Source organism: Drosophila simulans, chromosome 3R (assembly GCF_016746395.2).
Source record: "Drosophila simulans strain w501 chromosome 3R, Prin_Dsim_3.1, whole genome shotgun sequence".
Lineage (NCBI taxonomy): Eukaryota > Metazoa > Arthropoda > Insecta > Diptera > Drosophilidae > Drosophila > Drosophila simulans.
This window is the reverse complement of record NC_052523.2, coordinates 7,386,925-7,414,192: the sequence shown is the minus strand read 5'-3', so window position 1 is coordinate 7,414,192 and position 27,268 is coordinate 7,386,925. Positions and strand designations below refer to the sequence as shown.

Below are 27,268 nucleotides of genomic sequence, written 5' to 3'. Positions count from 1 at the left end.
AGACACTGGGCCACTTCATTTGAAGAGTATCCTTACACTGGACGAAAAACAATTGGTATTCCTTGAAAGATCATATACATCTATTCAACATAATTTCATAGATTTACTTAAGAATATTCCCTTTAAATGTATGCTTTACATATTAGCTTTTTAACAAACTTTTATATTTAAATATTATTATATACTTTTTGAACGTTACTCGAAGGGTTCTTTAGTTTTATAACTATTTCTCCAAGTGCGCTGCTTTGAAAGGATGAGCACAGCACACTAACACACTTGCAGGAGTGGCCAAAAGGAGCTCTTTGGCATATTTTTCACGCGCACACACACACACCAGCACACACTAACTAACACATGAGCAGGAACAATCAATGCCAGCAGTTTATGCCAAAAGTCAGTGATGTTGGGCGTTTTGTGTGCTTAGATACCTTTTATTTGGTCGGCTTTGAGTTCGACTTCCACTTTGGCTTCTTTGGCGCATGCATTAAGTTCTTCATACTAATTTGCCGGATAGTTTTGCGTGTGTGCGTGCCCTCTTAATTACATTGCCTTTTTGTGTGTCCTTCGGCTCTGATGCTCACGGATAAAGCCGAAAAAGACGATGGGTAAAGCATGAGGTTAAGTGGAAATTATTTTAATCAAACAGCGGCAGGCGGTAAAAGTTTCAGCTTGGTTAAGCCTAGGTCTTTTGCCAAAAAGATGCCACAACAGCAACAGTTTTCCCTCTTGGCTGGAAAATTACGCATACGTCCCGTTGCCGACACTTGATTTTGGCCTCAAAAATGGCCAAACTAATTTATTTGATTCATTTGAATGCAGATTGTGTTTTCCGATTATTCACATACGAAGGCAAGCTCTCAAATATTTATAGTCGCTCTTATCTCCGGACCAAAAACATTTGCCAGTTTTAAATGTTTTTCCCTTTTTGTGTGTGTGTGTGTGAGTTGCTGTGTTTCTGTGTTTGCTTTACATTTTCAAGTTCGCCTGTTTTGTCTGAATATGTGCATAAATCTCTGTTATTAGTGAATTTATATTCGCCAGACATTTTCACGCACCCAGAGCAACTTTATTTCGCTGCTGTAATGTGCGGCATTTATACGGGAAACACGATGAAATCCCTAGAAACCCCCATAGAAACCCAAAACGCAACCAACCAGCACACATATACGCTGCAGGCATCATCAGCGAAAATGTTCACTTCAAAATCCTTTGAGGTTGGCTGGCTGGCTCTCAAAATGAAATTAATGACTTAAAAGCTTTTTTGCGGTGCCCGTCACTCAAAATACAATCAATGCGCGTAACAGCAGCAATAAAAGCAACAAAGCCCCCATTTTACCATCACCCCCAGCCAAAAGAAAAACAAAAAATCCAAAACGCTGAGCTGTAATTTGCGAGCACCATTTAAAACCGTTGCAAAAGTTTTCAACGATCATAATGTTTTTACCACCTGCCAACCAGTCAGCCTCTTTTGGCCAAGTGTCACGCCAGCCGCAAAACGAAGGATGAGGCGGAATGGGGCTCAGTTCTCTTCCCCTTTTTCTGAGGTGAGCAATAATTGTTGTTTGTGTGGCAAGTTCAAGCTAAAGAATTAAGTAACTGTAAATGCAATAAACGGCCACACCCAGCAGACACCCATAGAGCACGAACTTCACCCGGCAAGAAGCGAAGGGAGCCACCCGTTTGAGAGTCGAAGTTTTTATGGGTTGACAGTCAGCCACACAGACGCCCAGCAATAAATTGTGAGGAGAACGCTTAACGTGCAACATATTCCAACGGAAGTAGCAGCAGCAGCAGTAGCAACAGCAACACCAGGGGCAGCAGCAGTTAACTTCCCCTTAAGAGGTTCGGCCGGGGCTTCCCCCTTTTCGAAATAAATGAGCATTTCGCACCGTGGGGTTTTGCGGCGTCATTTTTCTCGTCCCCTTTGCGGAAGGGGAGTCCGAAAGTACACTGCAATAAAAGGATACCAAAAAAGATGTCCTAAAATGCAACAATGTTAAAGAGCAACCAAAGTTAGTGGCACAAAAATTCGATCTTGAGTTATACACCATAGAAGTAAACTTATATACAAAGAAAGTAATGTCGCATACTTTACGATGCTAAAAAGATTTAGAGACTTCTTCTTATTATGTGCATTTAAGGACCTTCTGATTTAAATCCAAACAGCATTTAGATTTTCAGTGTAGGCCTTGAGAAACACCTAGAATAACAATGGCATATTGTAACGCCATTAGCTGCTGGAAAATTGGCAACGCAACAAATCGAAGCGGGTTCAAAAGGAAGCTGGCTGGTTGGAAGCACTAAGGGAAGTTCTACTTTTCGAAGGGTGAGACTTTTTCTCCTGGGGGTGACATTAAATCAAGTGCAAAATGTCTGCGAAATGTGATGCGATGCAAACCGATGTTCTCGGCGCGGCCCGGGTGAGTGATAAAGTGTGAGCTGTCAGGGAAAGCGGGAAATAAGGAGCAATAGGATGGGGGGTTTTGGGATATTTGTCCGGAAATTGCGTGGAACAGCAACACGTAGGGGCCCAATTCATTTCGGTTTCCATTCTCAAGCTCATGCCCCATCCCCTGACCTTCCACCTTTTACGGCATGCCGTGCATTCTGTGAATAAATCATCTCCGCAATCTTCATTTCCCCGTATATCACACGAAATAAACCAAAAATCGTTTATGGAGCAAAGAAGAGCAACTTTTTTATATGAAGTTTTCTTCTAACGTTTTTATTTTTCCTGTCTAGCTCATATTCAGCATTCAGTCAGATCTTATGCAGCCCCTATGGCTGTCAGGGAAAAAAAGTTTGTGCCGTATTTCGTATAAATTAAATTAAAGACAAATAAAAGTTAACTCACATGCTTCCCACTCGGGCTGCTTTTCCATCGCTGAGCCCATGAGGTAGCAATTAATTTAATAAATCAACACAAAAGTTTTCCTGCCGTTGCTCCTGCTGTTGGCTTGTTTTTCCTGTTTTGATGCTGCTATTGTATTCTTTTTTTTTGGCCTGATTCCATTATTAAGAGCTGGCTGTGTCAACTTAGGCGGCCATTAGGCGCAAGCTTAACCCATCAGTGCCAAAGTCGTGGCTAAAAGTTAAAGAGCTATCGATTTGCCCTGGAGATTTTCCTATCTACCCCCCACATTTCGGTGTTTTGTTTCGGGTAAGAGTATTTTATCGTGCATTTTCCTTTCTTTTCCGGCTATCTATTCTTTTGGGAAAGAACGTACGAAGTTTAAGTGAGTTTAATTACAACATACGATGTTTTTGTGAGAAATACGTTGGGTGTAGCTGGCATGGGAATATTCCTGAGCTTAATGTCACTCTTTCTAAAGAATCCAGTCTTATTTTGCTGCTTTATTATATTCTCTAATTTTAAAAATTTTGTAACAATAAAAAAAACTATATTAAAACGAACTACAAAGTGCCATTGCTCATCCGGCTCGAAGGAACAAACTGCAAAACGATCTATATAAATAGACGTCTACATACGCTTGTAGATAATAAATAATTTACGTTGTTTTTGGAGATCATATTCAAGTTTCCCCAATTTTAAAGCAGAATATCTTTACAAATCTCGGCGACAATTATTACTTCAAGTAAAGGGTTGAAATGGGTTTGGAATTGTGCTAGAAAAAGTGCTGCCACTTGGGCTCATAACAATGTTTGACAACTGGGGGAATGGCAAGCCGAGTGCGTGGGTTGGTTTTTTTTTTTATGGAGTGGTTTGGTGGCAGGGACATCGCTTCCAGACAAGTCGGCGTTGTCTGGCGGGCGGACAAGATTTTCAGTTTAATTTGAACAGGACCTGACGACGACGTAGCCTAGTTTCTTTTTCCGTTGTTGGCTCTTCAGCAGCGAGTCAGTGATAACAATGGCCGGCAACAAGGACAAAAAGCGTGCATCCTGCGTATCTGTGCGAGATGCGAGAGAATGGCAACTTGCAGCTGCCAAAGTTGCTCCCGGCTAAGCTGGACTCTTTTCATCCGTTGCGGGCTTGAAAAGCGGGCGAATCTGGGGTGATGTGATGGGTAGGCAATGGCGATGGAAGTAAAAGGGCCGAGAATTGCTGCCGGCATCTCATCCTCCGCTTCTGCATCCATCTCTCCATTTGGCCCCGGCAGTTGGCCGGCATTGATGTGGATCCCGTTGTCCTTGTTGTTGCCTTTTTAATGACGCTAAACGTTTATCAACACACACAAACAAACACACACACAGATGGAACGAGAGATGGACAAACAGGGAGAAGGACAAATGCAATAATCTGCTCAGCTTTCCTAGCGTTTAATTAGCGGAAGCGTGAAGAATTAGGCCAGACCCTGGCACTCAGATTGCGCATACGACCTGTATGCAAGGAGCCAGTTTTTGTACGTGTAACACATACATACGATCCTTCCGTAGTAATGAAATCAAAAATGGGAGAAATTCCACTTTGAAATGAGCTTGTCCTGAGCAAAGCAATAAAACAACAAGTCACACACTATATTAGGGAAGTGTTGCTGTCCTTTATATTTTGCAAGTAATCAATGTTTTTACTTAGCCACAAAACTAGGGACAAGCAACGTTATACTTGTTTGTTTTGTATCGCGACGGCCTTTTTTATCACATATTTGTTTTGGCTGTTTGTCTGTGTCACTTTTATGACGGCGTTTATGAGCGATATATGCGGTTATGACAGCGGCAACAGCAGCAGAAAGCCTTGTTTATCTGTGTTGTGGCTGCTGTCTCCAGTCCTCCATTGCACAGGAGCAGTACTACTAGTAGTAGTAGCAGGACCTGGAGCAGGAGTCGAGCTGGAGCAGCTTGATCCTGTCACTTTGCTTGCCTCCAACCAGACCAAAAGCCATTTATGGTCGCATTCTGGCCGCTTCTCTTTCTGTCGCCTCGCCGTGATAATGGCCTCTGAAAGTCGACAGCAAGTACAGCACTATGGAAAATACTGCTAAATTTAATAAAAACTTTCTTAAAGTCGTTTGGAAAATGGCCAAATTTAGTAAACAGCTAAAGTTTATCAACAGAAAGCTTAGATACTGATATTGAGGAACTCGAATCTTGCGAGTGGCTAAAAACTTTTCTTTAATGGATGATCGATCTGTCATAAAAGAAAGTAGAGTAATGATTTCTAATGCTTTTTGACTAATATATAGACTTTATATATGGTTGCAACCATTTAGTCTTTAAATTCTTTATTTATTATAGCATGTATTGGTAACATTTGATGCCAGAAGAGCTCATAAAGATAATCATGATAGAGACATGAATTATATATATCCTTAGCTTACGTTTAACTAAATTCCAAGTAAATTTCAAAATTTTGGTATGAAAATTAAGGCCAGCTTAAAGCCTATTTAGACGGCCTTAGCTTTTCGTTACCACTGTGCCAACTTTGCGTATTTATCGTAATAAATTTGATGGCTCGACTATGTTGAAGAACCAAGTTGGGGGGCCTACAGGAAAGTAAAATGTTAGTGCGTTGGACAAGACCAACCGAGCGAACTTTTCACCTGGTCAAGCCCCAGAAGCTTGACACTTATCCGCATCGGGAAAGATGCCAGAAGGTGATGATGATGACGAAGATGGTGAAAGGGTAAGGGTGAGGTAAGGGCACCATGAACTGTGACTCCCCGCTGCTCATTAACTATGACAGAACTTTGGCCAAAGCTCAGGAATTCCACTCAGGGCATTAAGCTAATGAAATAAATTCCGAATAAAAAATTCCAGCCGAGAGGGCAAAAGTTTGCGCTGCATAGTTGGGCAGCGGAGTATAAAGTGGAGTCATTGTCGTCGGTTGACATTCTCCAGCTATAACCAAAGCGAAACAATGCGTTTTGCCCCGGCTACTTCGTTTTATGCACTCCTTTTTTTGTGCGCTGCAATTCGGGGAATTTGGGAATTTCATACAGCCCCGGGGCGGCAGTGACAGCTTTAGTTATTTGACGGGTATGCCGGTGAAATATGTCAGTTAATATTGCCAACTGGCCGCGATGGGAGGTGACAGGTATATATGGTACGTACGCAGTCCTATCAGCAGGCCAACGCCAGAGCCAACGAGAACTATCCGCGAAGTGCCATGGAAAATGTTAATAAAAGGCAAATATTTGCCAAGGGACTTCGTCGCGGAACGCAAAGGATTGAGATTGAGATGGCGGCCAACTAAATTGAAAGTAAACAGCAATCTATTTTAATGCGTGCGGCTTGGCAAGCGATGCAATCGGGACTTTCGCTTGTCAACCGCAGCTGAAAATTTCGGCGTGCTGCTCCATGGGATCCGTTTTGGCACAGCGGGAATCTTGCCCTGCAAGCGGAACTGATTTCCAATGTGGCTGCAAGAATGCCAGGGATCTGCGAGGAAAATGTTTCGAATGAAACTTTTAGGCAAACAAAAGTTAATTAAAACATTCCGGCAGCCACGGAATACACTCGGCAAAATGGTAATCACATCCTACGTACATCTGAAAATCATCGTTTAAGACGATTTTAATTGGCGATTTTCGCGAATCTTTTCCGACTTTTCGCTGCATTTTTGATTAAAGCAAAGGCCACTGGGTGGAAACTTGTGCTAATCAATGGCTTTGCTGGTAAATGGCAAATTAAAAATTGAAATCACCGAGATCCACTCATTTTCATGAGCGTTTTTCATACAATGCTCGTGGGCGGGGAAAATCTAGAAAGCCACAGCAGAGCATGCCAAAGTAAAAGATGTTCAGGCATCAGCCAAAAAGGGAAAATGAAAAACCATGGAATTTAAATTGAAATCGCAGTCGAAATAAAGTGAAATGAAGCGTTTAAATTGTGAGTGACTGTGTGAGTGCGCGAGCAAAGAAAAAGGCGGGCGGCACACATACACACAAGTAAGTGAAAGTTAATGTGAACGCGCTTGTTTACTCTGCGGCTTCTGAGGCAATCGCTGAAAGTATTCGACGTGCAACTCAGGCGAAAACATTGCCGCTGAGACCAAATTGGGGGAAACGCGAAAATCGGAAAAGCGCGCTGTGCCATAAACGAAAGGCGGGCCGAGAAAGCTAGAGGAAATCCAGAAACGACTACGCCAAGCATTCATCCTGGCGCTTTTCCATTGCTTTTGGCTGTCTGGCAAAGGGGATTTACTCGCGAAATATGTAAACCGGTAACATCAAGCGAAGCGCGCTGGCATTTACTTGCCATCTCTGCCCCGTTGGCCAAAATCCTGCAGCTGCTCTTGTCATCGCTCGATCGACTCAGCTGAATTTTTGCTTGAAAAACAAAAACAAGAACACATGCAAATTATATTTCACTCGAGGATTTACTTGTAAATCGGGGATAACTCAGCGCTAAACACAGACAACGCGCACACCTGCAAGCTAATAATCATTAGAGCCAGGGGCTCATAGTTAGGCTTGACAATGCCATTTCTTCGAAATTTCTTTCAATTCTTTTGGTACCAACACTTCCGGGTTTTAGGGGTATATCAGTTGCTTGAGATTGTGGATGTATATAAGTAATAATATCGCAGTTGATAGAGAAAAGTGTATGTTGAATGTATTTTAACGTATATATCAATATTAAGCAGTGAGTACGGGGTATCTGATAGTCCTTTTCCCGCATCGCCAGCTGTCCTTCGAGCCAAATCTAAGCTGCGCACATTTGCCACAAAAGCTGAGAGTATTTTGTTGGGGATTTGATTTAAAACAACTCGCTGGAATAACTGTAATAAACTTAGACGCCCTCGATGCGCAGAGACATTCAACTCGTGTGTGCATGTGTGCGAATTCCTGATTTATGTCCCCGCGGTTTTGGCTTCTGTTTAAGCGCCAATTGAGTCTCACGTCCCGGTGACAAATCGATTTCTTATCACCCAGCGGTACATTATGGCCCCCTCGATGGCAAGGTGTGCGTGCGGCGGCGATAAGGTGAAGGTGGGACACCCCATGACCACCCCAACTCCCAATTCCCCAACTGAAATCCCGTTTTCAACATGAATCCCCTCGCCGGCGCGGCACTGGAGTAAATAAAATTTTAATTTAATTTTTAAGCACTCGCAACGATTACGCGTAATTCAATCGAAATGAATGGGGCGGGAACGAAAAGGGAAGTCGGTAGTCATGGACTGGCCTTTATCAGCGTTGCGCCAGGGAAAGTTGTTGACTTTTATGGCAAATGACTAGCGCAACAGAAAAAGAACCGCCTGCCCCGCCCACCAGCCGCTAACGCCTTCGTCCTGCCTATTAGCAGAAAAGTTAGCCCCATATTTATTTTCATTTGGCCGGGCAAGTTTGTCCACAGTCCGAAGAGCACTGAGATAAAATCCTAATACGATTAAATTTGCTAATAACTTTGGCAATTGATATTGATATAGGAATAATTACCAATTTGTTTGATTTTGTCTATCTTGGCCATAAGAAATGTATAATTATCAAGTGACCTAGAGGGCATTGCTTTTTTTAAAGTGTGTTTTCCGCTGTTGTTGTTGTTATTCTGTGGGTGTTGCTGCTCTTGCCTAGCTGCTAGCATTTTATATTTGTTTTAATTTCCTTGCCATTTCCTTGGCCACATTTGTCAGTCAAATGGCACTGGGGACACAGGAGGAGGAGGAGGAGCCGGGTTGAGTCTGTGCAACAGCATTTTACGTTTTAGTGTTTATTACAGTTTACTGGCGCCCAACGCAGGAAGTGCTGTTACTTGCTACTTCCGCCGAGCTCCCTGTCCACTGGATGTGAAAGTATCAACCGGAAACCGGGGCGCTGCCTCCTAGTTGAATTACCCCCTCACTTGTGAGCACAACTTCCATTTCGGCAGCCATCCTGGCTCTTTCCACTTTTTTGAGTTATTAAACGCCAGTCGAGTGCTATGGAGCCATTAAAAATTTTATTGACTTCACATGATTAACGGCCCAAAAAGGCAATTTATTACTCATCACTTTATTTGGCCCCACCCCTTCCCTAAAATCTTGGGCGTGGATGTTTTAAAGAAAGGCTTAAAGAAGTCCGAGCATCAGCTGCAGCTGATGTGGATTCCATTATATCCTTTCCCACTCGGCTGCGTTAGTATGTGTGGGTATGCCACTCAAAACTGGTTGCTCAGGTGGCCCGGCAAACACGTAACCAGTTGCCGTGCCATTCCGGACAGACTGGACGGGACCTACAATGTCCCTTGTTAATGGCATTTTATCGCCAATTATAAAACCTGTCATTTCACCATTTTTATCAGTGCGCCAAGAAAAAAAAAAACACGAGTATCGAAGAATGAGGGAAATGTGTTAACAAAGGACCATACATCCCGACACGGAAACGAGGGCTGGCGGGAGGGATAGCTACGGTCTGGGCTGGCGCTTGAAAATGCCAATCATGTTGGGACCGGATCACAGACGAGCGGAGGCGGAGGACGGAAGACCGGCGGACGGGGCGCCAAGTGGAAGTCCCGCCTCTCCACGGATGACATGTGGATAAGTGGGCGATTGAATGACTGACTGACTCACTGAGTGGCAGACGGGTCCCTTTTAATTCATAAAGTAAACTGCCAGCGCTTAAAGGCAATTTCAGTTCGGTAAAATATTGCAGGGAATACCACTTTCACGACAAGGAGAGCCTATAAAAGGTGCAATGAAAAGTTTTTATATTTATATATGAAACTTTCCACATCCACTAGATATTTTTTAGTTCAGTCCGATAACGTAACCATTTAAGTTTACTTCATATTCCAGTATAACAGGTATAATATGTGACTTCACATTCTGAATTCATTATTGACAACAATATTTTATACACATTTAAGGAGTACAATATATGTATTTTTTATTTAAGTGCACTACCGCCGCAAGAACAAGTAAAAGTTATTTTTCTTTCCGGTGAGCAAGTGCGCATACATGTAGGTAAATAAAAGCTGTTAAAATACGATAGTGTTGCCTATTAGCACAATAGGCCAACGCACACATATGCGCAGCTATCCGCACTCTCACACCCACACGAACGCATACTCACACACACGCCGGGGGTCGACCGCATGCAAAGGGCTGGAAAAAATACGTATACGCCGCGTGGGTTTCGGGTTACTGGTTACCGGGGAAAAGCGGGTTAGCGGGCTAGGACACAGACACACAGCACGCAAAGTGTAACCACAAACACGACAACGAAGGCGGCAACAAACTACAATCAACAAATACAAATACAAGTACAACGACAACTACAATGGGAGACAAAAAAGAAAAAAATACACAAGGACACACACGGGCGGAGGCAGTCAGACAGACAAATGATATGTGCGCTGTGAGTTGCTCCTAGTGCCTCGGAAGACAAGTGCGAAGCATAGGTTGAAGGTGCTGCAAATGGGATTGGTTTGGGTGCACCACGGACTGGCTGGCTTTGCTTCTCCTGCGGACTCCTCCGCCTCCAGCTTCTTATTTATTTGCCTATACGTTCGTTGTGCGAGTGTGTGTGCGGTAAGTTTATGATCGGCAACTGCGACTGACGCAGAACATAAGTCGGCAATGCGGTCAGAATCACAGTCAAAAGAGTAACGCAGAGATGGAGGAAATTAAGGGATTTCCCGTGGTGTGCGAAAGTCACACTTTCGTTCCGGCAGCGAAATATTTCTTAAATTTGTATCTTAAAGTATGATTTCGATTTACGCCAAAATAGTTGTAGGTCTAATGTATTTCTCAACTGAATTGCGTTTGGATTATGTAAGAACTTTTGAAAGCTTTTATTAGAAGGTAAATAGATTCTTCCTTAAATCTTATTCATAAGTAAATTTTTTGTAAGTAATCATTTTTTTAAGTTAAAGTTATCCCATCTACTTGTTGCCTCGGGTCAGGACATTTACTCAACATCGCCGTTGTCGAATGACTTAATATTTGCAATCAAAATGCCATTGATGCGAAGCACTCCATCTCCGGATCGTGCTTTGTGGTATCCTGGCACTCTCGAATTCATAACAAGCATAACAAATGGCCAAGCTACATGGCTGCTGCTGTCCCGGCCATAATATCAAATCATATTTTAACGTTTATTCCCACAACAACCACCACGCTTGGGTTGGATTTTTCCGCATTCTATGCTTTGTTGCTGCTCCTTGATGGCATGAAATTCTTGGTAGCAGCAACAACGGCCTGGCATTTACTAATTTCATAAAGCCAAATGAAATAAAAATGCCAGCAGACGGGAACATAGCAAAATAGAATAGAAACATAACAGCAGAGACTGGTGACAGTCGAAAAAGGATGTGTATGTGGGATTGGAATTTATCGCGGCCTCAAAGGAGAGTTGCCTCTGGCTTTCGGCCACTCTCGGCCAATGCAGTTTTCAGCTTGGCTGGGCAAAAGGGGAAATGATCAAAGCCTCGCAATGAGTGCTCCATTTCCGTCCTGGTGAGAAAACTGAGGTCGGGCTTAGTGCCAACGTTGGCAACAATAACTCAATAAAACCCTGGCGCCGCAAATGAATGCATGAAGGCTAAAACCAGCTCCCATTCGAGTCTGCCTGAAAGTTCCTCATTCCTTTCTGTTTTCCCAGCCCCAAGAAATATCCGAGTGTCATTCGTCTTCATCGTCGTGCTGGCGTGTTAATGAAAGACAAAGGAATGGCAAGGGCAATGGCAAAGGCAAAGGCTCTTGCTTTTATGGCGAACTGTAAAATGCGCTTCATTTGTAAAAATGAGCCATCGACATGGGGGCGTATGCGCAACGTGTGCCCGGAATTATGATGATTGACGATTATACACGCGGGCTAAGGAGGAGCAGGAGCAGCAGCCAGAGGATCGGGCATGCTGTGGATGTGAGTGGGCGAGGATGAGGTAATATTTCCTTTTGGCATGCAAAATTAGATGGATTTCCGAGAGTCAAAGGCAAATATGCAAGGGTTCCCATTGAAGCTTATGATGTAACCGAGTCAAAGGCTTAACCAGCATGCAGATAAACAAGCAAACGGAATTATTTAAGAACCAAAAGAAAAAAAGGGCGGGGAAAATTAATATTTATGACATGGCCTGTCCTCAAATGTCAATGTGCATATTTTTTTAATAATGTACAAAAGTTGGGAGAAAAGGAAACTGCGGGCTTTCTCTCAATTATGCTGAGGCAATTTTCACTTCGTTGCCGCTGTCAAATTTTACACGCCCTGCTTTACGGCTTGTTGTTATTTATATTTTTTTGTTTTAATTTTAAATTTGCTCGATTCCATTCCGTTTGCCCTTACTTTTGTTTTGCTTCGCATTTTCCTAACGCTTTTCCACTTTGTTTTTCATTTACATTAAAAGGTTCAAAATGAGCGTAATTAAAATTGACCCAAGGGAAAGTAGAGCCGTGGCAATAAAAAGTAAGAGCTTGGAGCGGGGCAAACTTTTGCATAATTAGGCAGGACAGGGAGACTACATGAATCATCCGGGGGCTTTGGTTTGGATTTATGAATGTCGAAATTAAACTCATATATGCTAAATTGAATCTGGCCCCATTGAGAGTCAATGATACTCGGAGCCAAAGTTGCAACAGAATGGGAATCGTGAGTCTGTGCGCCAGTGTGGCAACAAGGACCTGCCACCTCCTGTGGCCTTGGGCGGCTGCCCCACCCTCCCACTTTGCCCTCGCTTCTGTCTCATTTAATTTTGAACTTTTTTGATTTCTCTGGTGGCCGAATGGCTCCCCAAACGACATGTGCGGCGAGTGCAAAAGTTGATTTCAAAGTTACCCCGGCGCAAAGGCGGCAAATTAAACTACAAATTCATTTACGCAATGCAATTTCAGTTGGAAAATTTAATTCAATTCGCACAAAACGAAAGTTTATCTCGCCGCTTGGGGTAATTATGTTTGCATTTAGTGCCAGATTATGGTACACTGAATTAAGAGCGCAATGCAAATTAAAAACTTATTCATGCTTTTGCCAAATAAATGCAATTTCTATAATTTCTCTTTTGGGCCTTTGCCTCCCATTTTATATTTTTTTTATTTTATTTTTTTTCTCCGACCCACTTTATCGCACATACCGACGACATTTTGTGTAATTTATTTGGCCTACGGGCGCATCCGAGTCCTTTCGCTCCTGCTCCTCTCCTCTCTTTCAGGATTCAACGACGAGGACGATGAGGCGCGCAAATACTTTAAGACGATTTTATGTAAATGTTTTCCGTGCTCATGTTTTAAGCGTGTTGCCATCGCCGGCGACAAACGCCAAAAAAGGCAAACGCCGACCGCCACAAACAAAGGATGGGGCCGGATTTCAACAGCCGCCTGCTTTCAATACACTGGGGAGAATTAATAATAGCACAGTCTGGACTCCATAATTTAGCTGGATATTATTGAAAAACATCCTTGAAGGCAGCAGATATTTTAGGTAAATTTAAAAACCCTTTCTGTATCTTTTTAGGTAGCAAATTTGACATTAAATTCATTTTATAAAGAGCGTTATCTTTGCTTAAAGAATTATGTCTTTATTTGCTATTATTACCGTTATTGATATAAATGTATTTCACATATCAAATAATAATAATTACGCTGTCAAGAGTAATAATTATAGACAAATTTTAGAAATGTCAAAATGGCACTGCTACATACTTTCAATGCTCATAATAAAACCAAATATATTCCTGATTTATTAAACTTTCGAATATCAAGAAAATAACAAATTGTGGTTTACTTTTAAAAACCCGAACTATTTAACTATTTTTCTCCGTGTATGCCTCGTTCTCGAAACCAGTTCGGCTCCTTTGCCGTGTCTGCTCGTTCGGAATTTTATTCAAAATGGATTATGCCGCCTGCGAGTGAAAAGAAAACAAGGCAAAAAATAATTCTGCACCATTGTGGACACATTGTTGTTTGTTTTAACGCCGGTTGCTGGATGGCCCCACTCGTTTTTCCCGCTGAATTTCTAAGTGTTTATGTTTATGCGACAAAGTGCCAAGGACCAGGGATTGCGTTCCCGTTCCTGGCTAAGGCAGATAATGCTACCGACGGCGAAAAAATCTTAAAGCCAGCACTCAAAACTCAAGTTTAATGAAAGGCGAAATTGGTGTTTGATTTCGGCGCGGCCATAAATCTTCATATGGCATACTGCTCGCTGCTCCCATGTGTGCTGACTCAACTGGCAATTATCTCAGCCTGGTTGTTTTCCAGTTCCAGCTTTCCACATTCGTTGGCTTAAGTGAAAGTAAATCAATATGCCCGGCACGGTAAAAATTTACGACAAATAACGCATTAAATTGAATTGCTAAATTTAATTTTATTGTCGAATCGTGCGAGGAGTTGCCGCCGGGATTCCTGCTCCTTCAACTGCACAACTCTTTCGTTTATTAACAATTTCCCGCGATTCCCGCCCACCCACACACACAAATATATCGAACCAACAAAGGCGCCAGACGATGGCTATATGGCCATGACGATGGGTGACAACGCCAGCTGGCGTGATAAGCCATTCATTACGATTATTATGGAGGAGGTGCCAGCGTGGAGTGGAGTGGGACCAGCGACCTACACCACATGGTCTTGAACTCTCGGCGAGCAAATAAAAAAATTCTGCTGATAGGGGTAAAAAAAATTTTCATACTCATTTATTTTTATTTACTGCTCGCAATTTTCACATAAAAGCCAGAAAGCCAGCCAAAGCTGCTGAAACCGAAAAACCGAAAACCAAAGTGAAAGTCTCCGCCGAGAGTCCATGGCGTGAGAAAGGGTTTTCTCGGCGAGAATATGGTTAAATTATGCGTTGCCATAAAGCCGAGCGCGGCTAAACAGAGCGGTGCACGGCAATGCGATCCGATGTCGATGTGAATGGCATTGTCAATATTTAAGTTTTGACATTGTTATGACAGCGGATGGCGCAAAGTTTTTGCGTGAAGCTAATTTATGGTGTTCATGTGGGCAAATGTTGTCATAAATGTCAAGCGATTTTTTCGATTCGGTATCGGTCTCTTGCCCCTTTTTTTTTGCCAAAGAATTATACGATCGTATCGAACGGCATTTGGTGTTGGGTCATGCGTGTAAAATGAAGTGCAGCCGGCTTACTCTTTAATTATGGCCAACATGCTGGCATTTGGCCAACGGAATCCAAGGCGACAGGCATTTGCCTTTTGCTCAAATTGAATGGGAGTAGCGCAGAGGGCATGGTAAATATTTCATTTCATTTTATTTGATTTCCTTTAATAAAGAGAGCGCCGCCAGTCGGCAGTGAAAATCACAGGGCAGAACTAAAGCGGCTGCGGGGCGTATGCGCAATTTGTTTTATTTGTGTTGCACGGTCTTCTGAGGGACTGAGCGGCCAAGACAAATTTATTTCCAACTTTGACTCGGACTTGGTGAGATTCTGTTTTAATTTGCGATTTTCCGCTTGTTTTGCCAATTAGGCGCCATTTGACTTTACGATTGCAAAGCAGTTTGCCCGGAAAAAAAATCAAAAACTTTGACAGAATGTTCGCAATTTGTTCGGCAATAAATTAACTTTGACCCTTTCAGATGGCCAGCAAAATAAACTTTTACAATAATCTTGGAAAATAAAATAATGGATAAATTTATTAATAAAAATATAATATTATAAAGACATAAATCCGCTTTGGTTAATTATTTTTTTTTTGTAAATATTTACTACTACACTACACTTTTTTCTCTGTGCAATGTCTTTCCCATCCAATCGAGTTTCCCGCTTATTCCTTAAGGCCAAAGAGCGTGCAGACAACAACTTTCCAATGGATTTTAATTCAATTAGCATCAGCGGAACGCAAGTCAATTGTAAAAGAGTTTTGCTTTTATCTCCGTCTGTTTTTCGCCCATCTTCAATTTGCCCAGCTTTTGCGGCCTGTTTTGTTCAATTTATTTTGGCGAATATAATTTACTTTGGCAGCAGATAGGGCTAAGATTCTTGTGGCAAGCTCATAAATACAAAATCTGCTTCGGCTGGCATTCGGTGGCCACTGGTTTAAGCCTCGTTATGATCTTCTTGCCTGTTGGCAAGCGAAAGTTAATACGCGTGCGAAATTCCCAGACGCTTTTGGTACGAGCCCAGCATCCGAAACAAAAATAATGACATTAAACTTTTTCGAAGGAATTATATTTCATACGAGATGACATCAGCTCACACACACAGAGATGCAGGCATATATGTAATGTAAATGTACGATGTATGGGGTATCTGAGCCAAACTTTGTGGGGCAAAGTACTTGATGCGATAAGGGGCATAGCAACAAATGTGGGAATTCGGTGCCTGTTTTTGCTCCAGGACCCATTCCTGCATTCTATGGAATGCAATAAAAAACTTTTCAGACTGCCTCCGTGAGTAAGCAATGCAAATTGTGCAAAGAACAAACGAAGCGACTTTAAGCAACGTCTATGAAGCGCACAAAATAAATAAATAAATAAACGCCAGCTGACTAAGCCACGAAGCCAAACAATTGACTGAGAACGCGTTGGCCACCGAAAAAAATAACAGAGAGAAGAATGAAAAAATAATAATAATTCGGACACTAATCCGGGCTTAGAAACTTGGCTTTATTTTAATCAAACCGACGGAGCCAGCAGCACGAAAAGTTCCCCCAGCTGCCAGGCACACGCGCTCCCCTTCAGAAAAAAATATGAGGAGGAGTACAAAAAGAAGCCATTGGCGAAACACGCGACAGCCATGATAAGGGATGTGGGGGATAAGCCCCTGGAGCCGGAGTAGCAGGCATGTGCCATACATATCCGGATACGGGTCCTGCTCCAAGTGAAGTTCAACTTGTGCCGACTTTAAGTTCCTGCCCGGGCATGACAAATGCCAATGAGCGGCTGCACTGCACATGGCAGTTGAGCGGTTGGAGATGAAATCTCGGTTGAGGAGTAAGCACTGTACACAGAGAATAAAATTTTATTATAATTGTGATGTAATTGTAATTTAAAGCATATATATATCTAATCTTAGATTGGAACGGGAAAGCCATTTATGCTTAATGGTTCAGCTTACATTTAGGAGAAACTTCTTTCTATTAGAAGATTACTCTTTCAGTAATCTTCAAATGTAAATCAGGAAAGTTGCTCATTCATAAATATTATGAAAAATATCTAAAACAGGCCACTTAATAGCTAATAGTTAAAGAATAAGTGCATTTCTTTGTATGTATGGGAAGACCACAAATGGCATACGTGAGGCACTCACAATAACGAGTCACACATACTATTGCAGAGAAAAACCCAAAAGCAGCCGGAAAGAATTGCTCAGTAATTTAATTTAAGCAAACGATGGGAGTTGGAGCTTGGAGCTGCGAGGGAGCTGGTGAATAAAAAAAGCGTTGGGCGCCAGTTAGTGGTGCGTGCGCCATAAGCTAAAATGTCAATATTTGCCTATGCTACGCATAAAATGCCAAGGCATATGCCTTGTGGTGTGGCGGGCATTCAAAGGCACACGATGTCCTCTGTGTGTGTTTCATTTCATTTTTTCGCATTGCCGCCAGTTGTTTGGCGCTACACAAACAACATTCTATCTGTATCTGTGTATCTGTGTAATGTAATGTCAGCTGCGATGAGTGCGCGACGAGCGGAAATTAGCAAACGATTTGAGCTGGCCAAAAATAAGGGAATGTAAACGGGGCGTATGCTTGCTGTTTGATTCTGTTCCGATTTTTCCCCCAGCTGCTGGGGCTCGTATATATTTTCTTTAATAATTTCCTGTTATAAACAAATCAAGGATGTAATAACGCAGTTCAATGCGTAAATGTTGCTGTCTCCGCTCCCAAAAACTCCTGGCTGCCGCTCGAAAAATAAATGCCACTGATTATGATCTTAAAAGCCATTTCAAACCCTAATGGCCGAGAAAAGTGAACTTTTCCAACGACGTGGAAACGTGGTAAGGGGCACACAGTAAATACACTAAGCTACATAGTGCAGTGAGAAAAAACAGAGCCACAATTACAAGAATTAAGCCGAAAAATTCAGGAATACCCTTTTGTTTTGAACCTTCAATTCGATTACTAGTTATGCATTATATATGAACTCAACAGGAAAACAACTAGTCCGTTGTGCAATTGGCAATCAGTTTTAAATTTAAACAACAGGCATATATTATAAATTATTCACTGCGATCTCATGCGGGAAAAGTTAAAGCAACAGCAGCAAAGCCATGAAATTGTTTACCATGAAAAAATGTGCAATCCATAATGTGTACAACTTTGCAAACTAGCAAAATACTTGATATTTTCCCCAAGTGCAGGGCAAGATACACAAGCATGCCCGAACCCGCCCAGGGAAAGTATCTCAAGGACTAAGCCCATTAGCTCACTGCTGTTGAACCTTTTTTTCTTTCGTAGCGAGTCCTGGCATTTCTTTGCTTTTGCATGAAAATGCTGCCCCAAAAAAAATGAATGGAAAAAATGTAAAATACTTTAGCCAACATAAAGGGCTACTACACTCGCACACATGCGCGCGTCTGGGAAGGCAAATGTAAGTACAGAAACAACAAACAGTCTTCAAGCCGAGCCAAGCAAGTCAAGTGTATGAAATGTAACAAAGACCTAACGAGAATTACAGCCTCAGCATGCACATGTACATGGAATAATGAGAAAATATCAAAAGTGCCCAGGCTCACGCACACACTCTGCCTCTGGTGGACTGAAAATAGTGGTGGTCCTGGACCTGGACGTGGACGTGGACGTGGACTTGTCCAGGCTCAATGTCAACTTAAAGCCCTTGGCAGCCCGACTGCCGCCGGCCACGACATTGAGGTTGTTGGAGAAAAGCAGCAGCCATTATTAGGAAAACTGGCGTTTTTGCCATGCCCTCCGCGCCACTCTCTTAATTTCCTTTAAAGTGCCTGAGCTGGGCACAAAAAAAAAAATACTAACGCTAATGAGCTACTTAGGCAATGACTTAAGTCGTTATTACGCTGCCGCATATCATCGCATTACACATCACATTACACATACGCACTGTTGGCCCCGTAATTTGAGTACACACCCACACCATGCTCCACGTTTTTGTCTTAACTACTCAAAACTTTCACTGCGATTTCTATGGCCCACAAGACTGAGAAAATGGGGGCCAAAAGCCGATTGAGCCGCACTTTTGATCCTGGCCATTTGTTGCGCCATTGTGTGTTGGCTGGCTTTTGTGCATGTTCCGTAAAATGGTATATAATATTCGATTAATATTTCAATAAAGTGTTTGGCCCTTTACGGATTATAATAAGGTCCATTGTGCGACCCCTTGCCACTGAGCCAGCTGCACAAAGGACACAATGGCTGCGGCTCCATGGGACGAGCAGTGAATAATGTAGTTCCTTGGAATTAGAATTTCTCGAGAACCAGCGGCCGCCCTTCACTTCATTCAATAAGCGGTCTTTTGTATGTTTATTTGTAGATTTGTTGGCCCTCCAGATTCTTGAGCTGGCTGTGTGAAATTGCAGCCATTACGTGGGCGGCGAACAATGCCAGTTGATTTTTGGGCCACGCCGCGGGCCACCAAATTATGCGTCCAAAAATAACGAATCCACCCACACTCATCCATATTGGGATATACCTCATTAGGTACGGCATTAATCAGGGAGCGCAAACTTTCATCGCCGCTGCCAGATGATGTCAATTAAAGGCGCCTGCCCAAATGTATTCCTCCTCCTTCTCCTCCTCCTTGGAGGCTTGCAAAAAACAAAAAGGCCAAAAATAGTTCGTTGCTCGAAATCAGCGTCATCGCGCTCTAAAATGCCATTTTATTAATTAAATCGAGCAGGCAAGTGTCAAATCAGCGCCTCAGCCACACACGAAAACCGCCCACCAACCACCCCACCACTTTTTTGTCCACCTCCCCAGCGGCTTGTATTGCGGTTCAATGTGCGACGATGACGACGACGGCGGCGGCGAACAACAATTTTGTACATGTCAACATGGTGTCATAATTAAAATGTTCACCAGGCCATGCCACTTCGGCCTCCGCGTGCCCTGCTTCGCCACCTGCTCCTACCCAGCCACGTACTCATCCTTCTCCGTCGGCTGTTGGGCCGCCAAATTGGGGGTTTCACATGCCAACCCCGGACAAGGCCAATGTCGACAGGCGAGAGACTTGCTTAATGATTGGACAGAGCTCGTTTGCTCGACGAAAAATCAATTTCAACTGGTTACCCGCTGATGCAGGAGGAAGTTACCAGTCGTAAAGGATTCCGAAGGATTCAATTTCAAATAACAAATGTATCTGTATCTGTTCAGAACACAGAAAAATTATTCTTATATCAAGAAATATGCGAGGAATATGCGAAATTACAACACATAAGAATAAAAGCCTCTTTATAAGTGTAAATACAATGTTAAATATCTATTAAAGTTACAGGTCAACATTTTTAATATTTGCATTACATTAATTGGTCAGTCGTCAATTTTAATCCAAGTAAAACCGAAATTATATATAACTGCAAACCTCTATCTCGTATAATTTTACCATCTGCAAGATACATTTAAGTAGAAAGTATCTGATTGAAAACTAGATGTATCTTTCTTTTCTGTCAGAGTAGTCGGTTGATAGGTGAAGTGGATTTGCCCGGTTGATGTGGCATTTGTTGTCACCATGCTAATTTGAGTGCTCGGAATAAGGTGGAGTATGGATTCAGAAGTTAGTCGATGGCTTTAAGCGTCGTAGAACGGGCCAACTCATGTCCGTAAGTACAAAAGTTTGGCCATTATAAATTGTCATTTTGTGCTGTTTAGACTGCTTAAAATTGGGCTAAAAACATGTTTGCTCATTCGCCGTAGCTGGAACTTTATCCGGGCCACTTAGGCTTGATTAATGTGCCAGCATTTGGCCGGAATATGCGAAACTGGACGCTGGCCATCGTAAATAAGTGCCTTCGTCCCACTTTCCAGCGCCTTTATTGTCTCAAGGTTAATTTGAATGGCAAACTTTACGTAAGCAGTCCTCTATATTAGGATATTTTCGTTCGCCATCCACTCTATTATTATATTCTGCTACTTTATTATGTTCTCATTTTTTTTCTGCTTTTTATTTGCTGTCCAATGTGTGTGTGTGTGTGTTGTGCGTGTGGAGGGAAAATATAAAAATTAATCAAGAATTCTGGAGACAGGCGAGATACAGATAGAAACGATATGGAGGGGAATGCCCTGGGCTATTTGCATTTTCCATTTTGCTTCGCATTTATCATGATTGCAATAAATAATATTGTGGTTTAACCCACCACTGGCCACTTTCATTCACTGGCACAGCTTTTCGGTGTAAAGTTTTTTAAACGATTTAAATTGTTTGCCACTGCTGAGTTCCATTGCGCAAAATGGCCACTTAAAGCTGGAATTCCTGGGGGGGGGGGGGGGCAAAAAGCGAATTCTGTGCCAATAGCAGCCAGCAGTCGAAGGGGTCAGTCAGTCAGTCAGTCAGTCGTTGTGATTGAGCGTTTTTCTCGTTGACTTCGGCGAGTGTGTGAGTGACTGCATCGATTGATTCCCTAGTGAAGGACGTTTTCAATTTGTGGCAAAATTTAAGGAATTTTCCCGAAAAAACGAGGCAGCTTGTGGCAGCTACTGATGTTTTGTCTTGCCTTGGATGGGGGGAATTTCTCTTCTGAATTTTCCAGCTAGTTTGTTACGTTTTTGGCCCACAAACAGGCACACATGCAAACTGAAAGGCTTCTATGCATGGTGGTCTGTGCTCCACAGAAATTCAAATTCAGCAACTGGCAAACCCGCATGATAATGCGCATATTTTTATGCATTATAGCCTACTTTTTGGGACCTGGCTTAGAGTCGTTTGCATCTGTATTAGGCAGTCGGGGCGCCTCCAGCTGGCGGAATTAGACACACTCGGAATGTAGCCACCACTCATATGCATAAATATTTCTGCGTTTATTCCCTGCGTGACCCAAGAATCGAGGGGATGTGAATGTGGGTTGGCTTCCACCAACAGCCAAGGCATCGCCGAATCATCTGACAATCGTGCCGACAACTTGCAAATTTGCATAGAAAGAGGCCGCAATTTTGCGCTTTGCATGTTGCTAGCCGAGCTTTTGGCCAGCATTTTAGCCATTCACCGCTTTATTGTTCGCAAATATAAGTACTCGGCAGCGATGGCATCTATTGACGTGCAAAAAGTGGCTATATCGGGCTAGAAAATATTGCTTAAAATAGCCACGGTAAATTATTAAGACATTACGGAAATAATTTATGAATACATTTGGCCTATTTTTATACAGATGTTCCCAGACTGGTAAGAAAATAAAAATGCCATTATGTGCCATAACATCTTTTTTATCTCAGCTACTTTATAAAGACTTTTTTGTAAACATTTCGAGACCTGAAATCTTAAGCTAAATATATGCCTTGTTAAAAAACCATCATAAAAGTTCGTAAAAAATAATAGTGCTTAACGTCTGTGTGTTTTAACAATAAATTTGTGCTTGCTATCTTGATTTGTAAGGAATTTGAAGATATTTATAAGCCAAACCGTTGATTATAGTCTGAATAACAGAATTTCATTTAAGTTAAGTAATCTTCCATATTCCATACACGTCATCTAGAAAACAGCCAATTGGGCAACACACACGATGCTTTTCAATTCCACAACCCGTGTCTGAATTTTCATTGTTCGATTGTCGGTGGGGCAACGTCAATTGCCGTCAATTGGCGTCAATTTCGCATGGGATGTGGATTATTGCGCCACTTAGGAGCACCACTTGCCACTTACCTCGCACTTGGGCAGCGGTCCCTCGGGCATCTTCACCTTCCAGCCGAGGAGCGGCGGTATGCAGATGAGGGCGGACATAATCCAGACCGCCGTGATCATGACGGCGGCTCGCGCCGGCGTTCTCGACTTCAGATAGTCGACGGCCTTGGTGATGCTCCAGTAGCGGTCCAGCGAGATGAGGCACAGGTTCATGATCGAGGCGGTGCAGAGGAGTACATCCATTGCGGAGTGGATGTCGCACCACCAGCTGCCGAAGATCCAGTAGCCCATCAGCTCATTGGCCAGCGAGAATGGCATGATGATGAGGCCCAGAAAGAAGTCGGCCACCGCCAACGATGCAATGAACCAGTTCTGTATGTTCTTCAACGACTTCTCCGTGGCAATGGCTATGATCACCAGCATGTTGCCCACCACGATGATGATCATCAGGATGGTCACAATGATGGAGGCGATCACGATGTGCGTAAGCGTATATCCACTGGGATACCGGCCATCCCAGTGGACTTCTGTGTGATTCGGATTGGTCAGATTGCCCGCTGTCGCCCCGGAAGCACTGCTTTGATTATAGAAACCCGCCGCCAGCTGCAGGCTGCTGTTGTAGAAGCTGCCATTCAGGAAGAATATCGTATCGTTGACATTGACATATCCCGATCCCGGCGGCAGGGTCAGCTGACCATCGACACTGAGCAGGGGCGGATTGAGGGTGGCATTGTCCGGCTTTCCGGTCGAGAAGACGGCCAGAAAGTCATCGGTGCTGATGTTGCCCGTATTGATGTTGGCATTCAGTCGGCTATAATCCATTGTGATCGTGATAGTGATCGTGATCGTGACCGGCGTTCGTCCAACTAACTTTGTGGATGCGTGGCTAGCTCTAGAGTCTGATTGGTCCCATGCTGCCCGTGTTTATAATTAGTTCTTATTGCGCGCGAAATTCCAATCGATTAATCCTAATAATTTAACTATTCCTACAGCATTCGCATATTATTATTTCGCTTATTTATACCCGTTTTTGCACCGAAACTTGTGTGTGCTGCGCGTTCTGTGGCCAAAACACGCGCGTTTCTATTTTTTTTTTAATATTTATTTATTCTTTGCTTGGTTTCGTTTTTTATTGTGGTTTAAACAATTAGAGTCTACAGTATATACAGTGGCGGATACACGGACACACATTTGACAGAGACGCGAGTAGAAAAGGCTGCTGGCTATTTACAGGAGGATGGCATTGTGGCTTGGCCGGAATACGATCCCATCGATCCGGCTCACATGGCGTATACGTTACGCGTTCGCTGCTGGCCGACTCATCGGTCAGTCACTCCGCACGCTGGCATTTAGTAAAACAATTGTGAATAACTTGTGCTCTTCCACTGAAACCGAAAAATAAATTGTGCGGATCTGTATCTTATTCTCTGTGATAAACGATGCGCTGATGTTTTTGTTCCGCTCGACTTTGAATTTGATTTCAATGTGGTTTCTGATCTGATGTTTTCTGTTTATTTACACAAAAACGCGCGACCGCGATTTTGGCCCTCAATCAGGCGTTGGCATATTTTGGCGCTGTCTTCGAGGTGAAAACTGTTGCCGTTCCGGCTGAAATGGGTTGGCTCTTTTGGCTGCTTTCGGCTACTTGGCCAATTGGCGCGCCCGGAACACGTTCGCACCGCTGGAACTGCACATCCTAACTGAACGCCATCCGCTGGCGGATTCATCGCCCAGTCGCCCAGCTTGCTACCAAAATCGCCGTCCACAACTGCCAGTGGCTTCGGTCGCATTCGTTCGTTTGTTGTCGTTTTCCACCGTGGGAAATTCTCTCCGATTTTCCCATTCGCTCTCTCTCTCTCTCTCTGAGCGATTTTCCGACGCTCTCTGGGATCCAAATTGAGGGTGCCGTATTCCATTTCATCTGAAATGCTCATCTTGAGTGTCCCGCACTTGCAGTGGACGCCTTTGTTTACCAATTCCATTGGCAAGTGTTGCGGTGTCAACAGATTAAATTTCTAGCTAAGCAAACAATACAACGAAATTGCGCTCGAATAAATAACGAAGCCGGCAGATATGGACAAAAAAGCAATTATAAAATGTGGAAAATTATTATTATCTTATACTTTGTTTAGCGTAGGTCAATATCATTATCTATTTGTATACACGGCAAGTAGCACAGAGACTGAAAGGTAAATTGTAAATAGAATAGCTAGATTAATAGGATTATTATTAAAATAATAACAAAACAAATTCAAATAATGTCTAAAGCATTTATAAGCTTTAAAACTGGTCTAAAATCTATATTCAGCGTAATTATAATCTTATCAATAATATAGTATAAACAATAATCTCAATACAGTAATTATGATTATATTATATGCATAATATTATATTTACGTTAACACAAATGATTACATACTACATTAGTTGTCGATCGAACTGATTGTTATTATCTTAATTAAACAACATTTTAGTATCTCATTCCTTTTGTTTTTCATCGCTACGTTCCACAAGTGCATGTTCATCGGAAAATTCGCCTCTTTCTCGCTTTCCGAATGTTTTTGGGGGAAATTCTCTCTGGCCATTCGATGTTCCATTTTCCAAAATATTCCCCAATGTGTTGCGCGTTCTGTTGTGCTTTGTTTGCCTTTGCCCCAGTGGCCTAAACCAAAAACCGAAACCTTATTTTGTGGCAGCACTTTTCACGTTTCCCCATTACCAGGGGGTTGGGAATGAATCCCTTTTTTTACTTCTAAGAACCTCCGCTTCGTGCATATGTTTGCCAAGGATTGCTGCTGGCCAGATTCGCTGGCCATGTTTGCGCGATGCTACCTTTTGTTTACATTTTCGTTTTAACCCACATACGGGCCCAGTTGTTGGCCAGGCTGGCCCACCTTTAAACACTTCTCAACTGAGGGTGGTAGGGGTTTGTCCAATAAAAGCGTAATGAAGCCATCCACCTGCAAAAGGTGTGCGGGCATTGAAAAGGAAGGCGGCACAACAGCCGCCAACATATCAGGCACATTATGCGCGATAGTCACGTCTGTTGGGCACATAATTGAAAAGCGAACTTGAGCGTATCAATCGGGCAGACAGGTTGTTACCACTGCTTCCTACCTCCTGCTGGCTGCTGCTCAATGAAATCAACTAGAAATTATGATAATGAAAAAGTCGAGAACTGGAAGTTGTTCACCTTCGCTGCTTCTCCGTTTCTTTTATAGCTCTGCTCGCACATCGCCTTGTTCATCAAGTGTACACGGTGCGTATGAGTTATTTGATTATGTTAAGCATACGTCGTGGCGTTGCCGCGCATAATTTCAAATTACTCGCAGCACACATCGGCATTTCAGCGACTCGGCATCAACATAATAAATCAGAAAGGACCGTCTCCTGACAAACAAGCTGAGACCGACTACCTATATATATATATTTATATCCCACGCACTTCGTGGAGTGACAAAATCCGGAAACAACAAGCGACAGGCAGCGGGCATCTTCATCTTCAATGCATGGCGAAAGATTGCTTGTCAAGACCCGAAGGTAGAGTCCTGAGCACAGCACACAAGATTCTTGAACCTGAAATCAAGGAAGCTTTCGGAGGCCATTTAAAAGTTGTATTTTGCATGCAGTGTATCCCCCCTCACTCCCCTTTACATTAATAAAAAACGTATTTTGAACACTTTATTTAATTAACATTTTTCTCTTCATGCGGGACGGTAATTTAGTTTCCTTGCAAGAGATCTGTTTTAAATTGTACATTAAAAATCAATTTTTTAAAAAATTAAAAAAAAATTAAATTAGCTTACGTTCAGCAGTTCCGATTTTTCCGTGTGAGAAAGTAGCTAAAATCCTACGGCTCATGACAAAACTAGCAACATCCACCTCTCCAGAAACCGGGTCCACTTGCCCCGCACCAGGAGTTAAATGGGCCGTTGTAGGGTCCAAAGCAAGGATCGTAGAATCCACTTGGTCCACTGCCTCCGCAGGGACACAAGGCGGCGCAAGGATAGCAAGGATAGCTGCACATGGTGAATTGATTTGTCCTGCAAAATTTGGACATTAGCCATAGTAGAGATAAAAGTACAATAAATTTTCGTTACTTGTTTTGCCGGAAAAAAACTAGGAAATTTATTTAGGAATTTTTTGTTCCGTTACCGTCCGAAGAGTACGAATCTCAATGTTCAACTGAGCTCTATACGGTGAACGATCGGCAACCTCAAAATTGTTGGCTTGATTTAAATCTCAAGGCTAATAAGATGGTAAATAATATATCATTATAAGTATAGTAGGCTTTGATGCACTTAAAGGCTTTTTATTTATAATTAAGCAAAAAAATGCTTTTATTATAGCCTAAATATAGAGTGAAAAACACGATTAAAACAAACTAATTGTGGGATACATTTGAACATATACTTTTTATAAATGGCCAGACATTAATGGTTTTTTAAACCATTCATTATGAATCAGAGCTTGTTAAAAAAAAAAATAATTATAAAAGCTACAAAAATGTAGTCATGGTCATTTATTCAAGATTTATTAATTCAACAAATGGGTTTAAAATGGTCTAGTTTAATCTGGACTTTGTGACTTTCTTAAACTTTTCAACAGCAGAGGTGTCAAATTATTTTCTTTAAAATAAAAACAATTTTAATCCATAAATTATGAGATACAATTCCCATACAAAATGATTGTATA

At 42.5% G+C, this 27,268-nt stretch overlaps 2 protein-coding genes across 4 annotated transcripts in view; both read right to left on the bottom strand.

The window, feature by feature from the left end:
• Positions 1–24,609, bottom strand: part of LOC6727527 (probable G-protein coupled receptor No18) — a 50,118-nt gene extending 25,509 nt beyond the window's left edge. For both annotated transcript variants that reach the window (XM_016176435.3, XM_039294642.2), the window contains exon 1: positions 22,595–24,609. In XM_016176435.3, coding sequence (XP_016034103.2) covers positions 22,595–23,395 — 801 coding nt within the window. In that variant the 5' untranslated portion in view covers positions 23,396–24,609. The remainder of the gene's footprint in view (positions 1–22,594) is intronic.
• A 1,632-nt stretch (positions 24,610–26,241) lies between these two features.
• On the bottom strand, positions 26,242–26,832 carry LOC6727526. 2 transcript variants are annotated; one of them, XM_016176434.3, is made up of 3 exons: positions 26,674–26,832; positions 26,380–26,616; positions 26,242–26,314 (listed from the first exon to the last, which is right to left on the bottom strand). In XM_016176434.3, exon 2 carries the CDS (start codon positions 26,598–26,600, stop codon positions 26,442–26,444), a length of 159 nt encoding a protein of 52 aa, XP_016034102.1. In that variant the 5' UTR covers positions 26,601–26,616; positions 26,674–26,832; the 3' UTR covers positions 26,242–26,314; positions 26,380–26,441. The 2 variants fall into 2 exon arrangements, with proteins under 2 accessions (XP_016034102.1, XP_039151106.1); XM_039295172.2 differs by having other exon boundaries at positions 26,669–26,740.
• Between the last annotated feature and the right edge of the window lie 436 nt (positions 26,833–27,268).

What these genes read in the sequence shown, in the direction of transcription:
- LOC6727526 (XM_016176434.3), bottom strand. Translation starts at nt 26,600, where the DNA reads ATGTGCAGCTATCCTTGCTATCCTTGCGCCGCCTTGTGTCCCTGCGGA.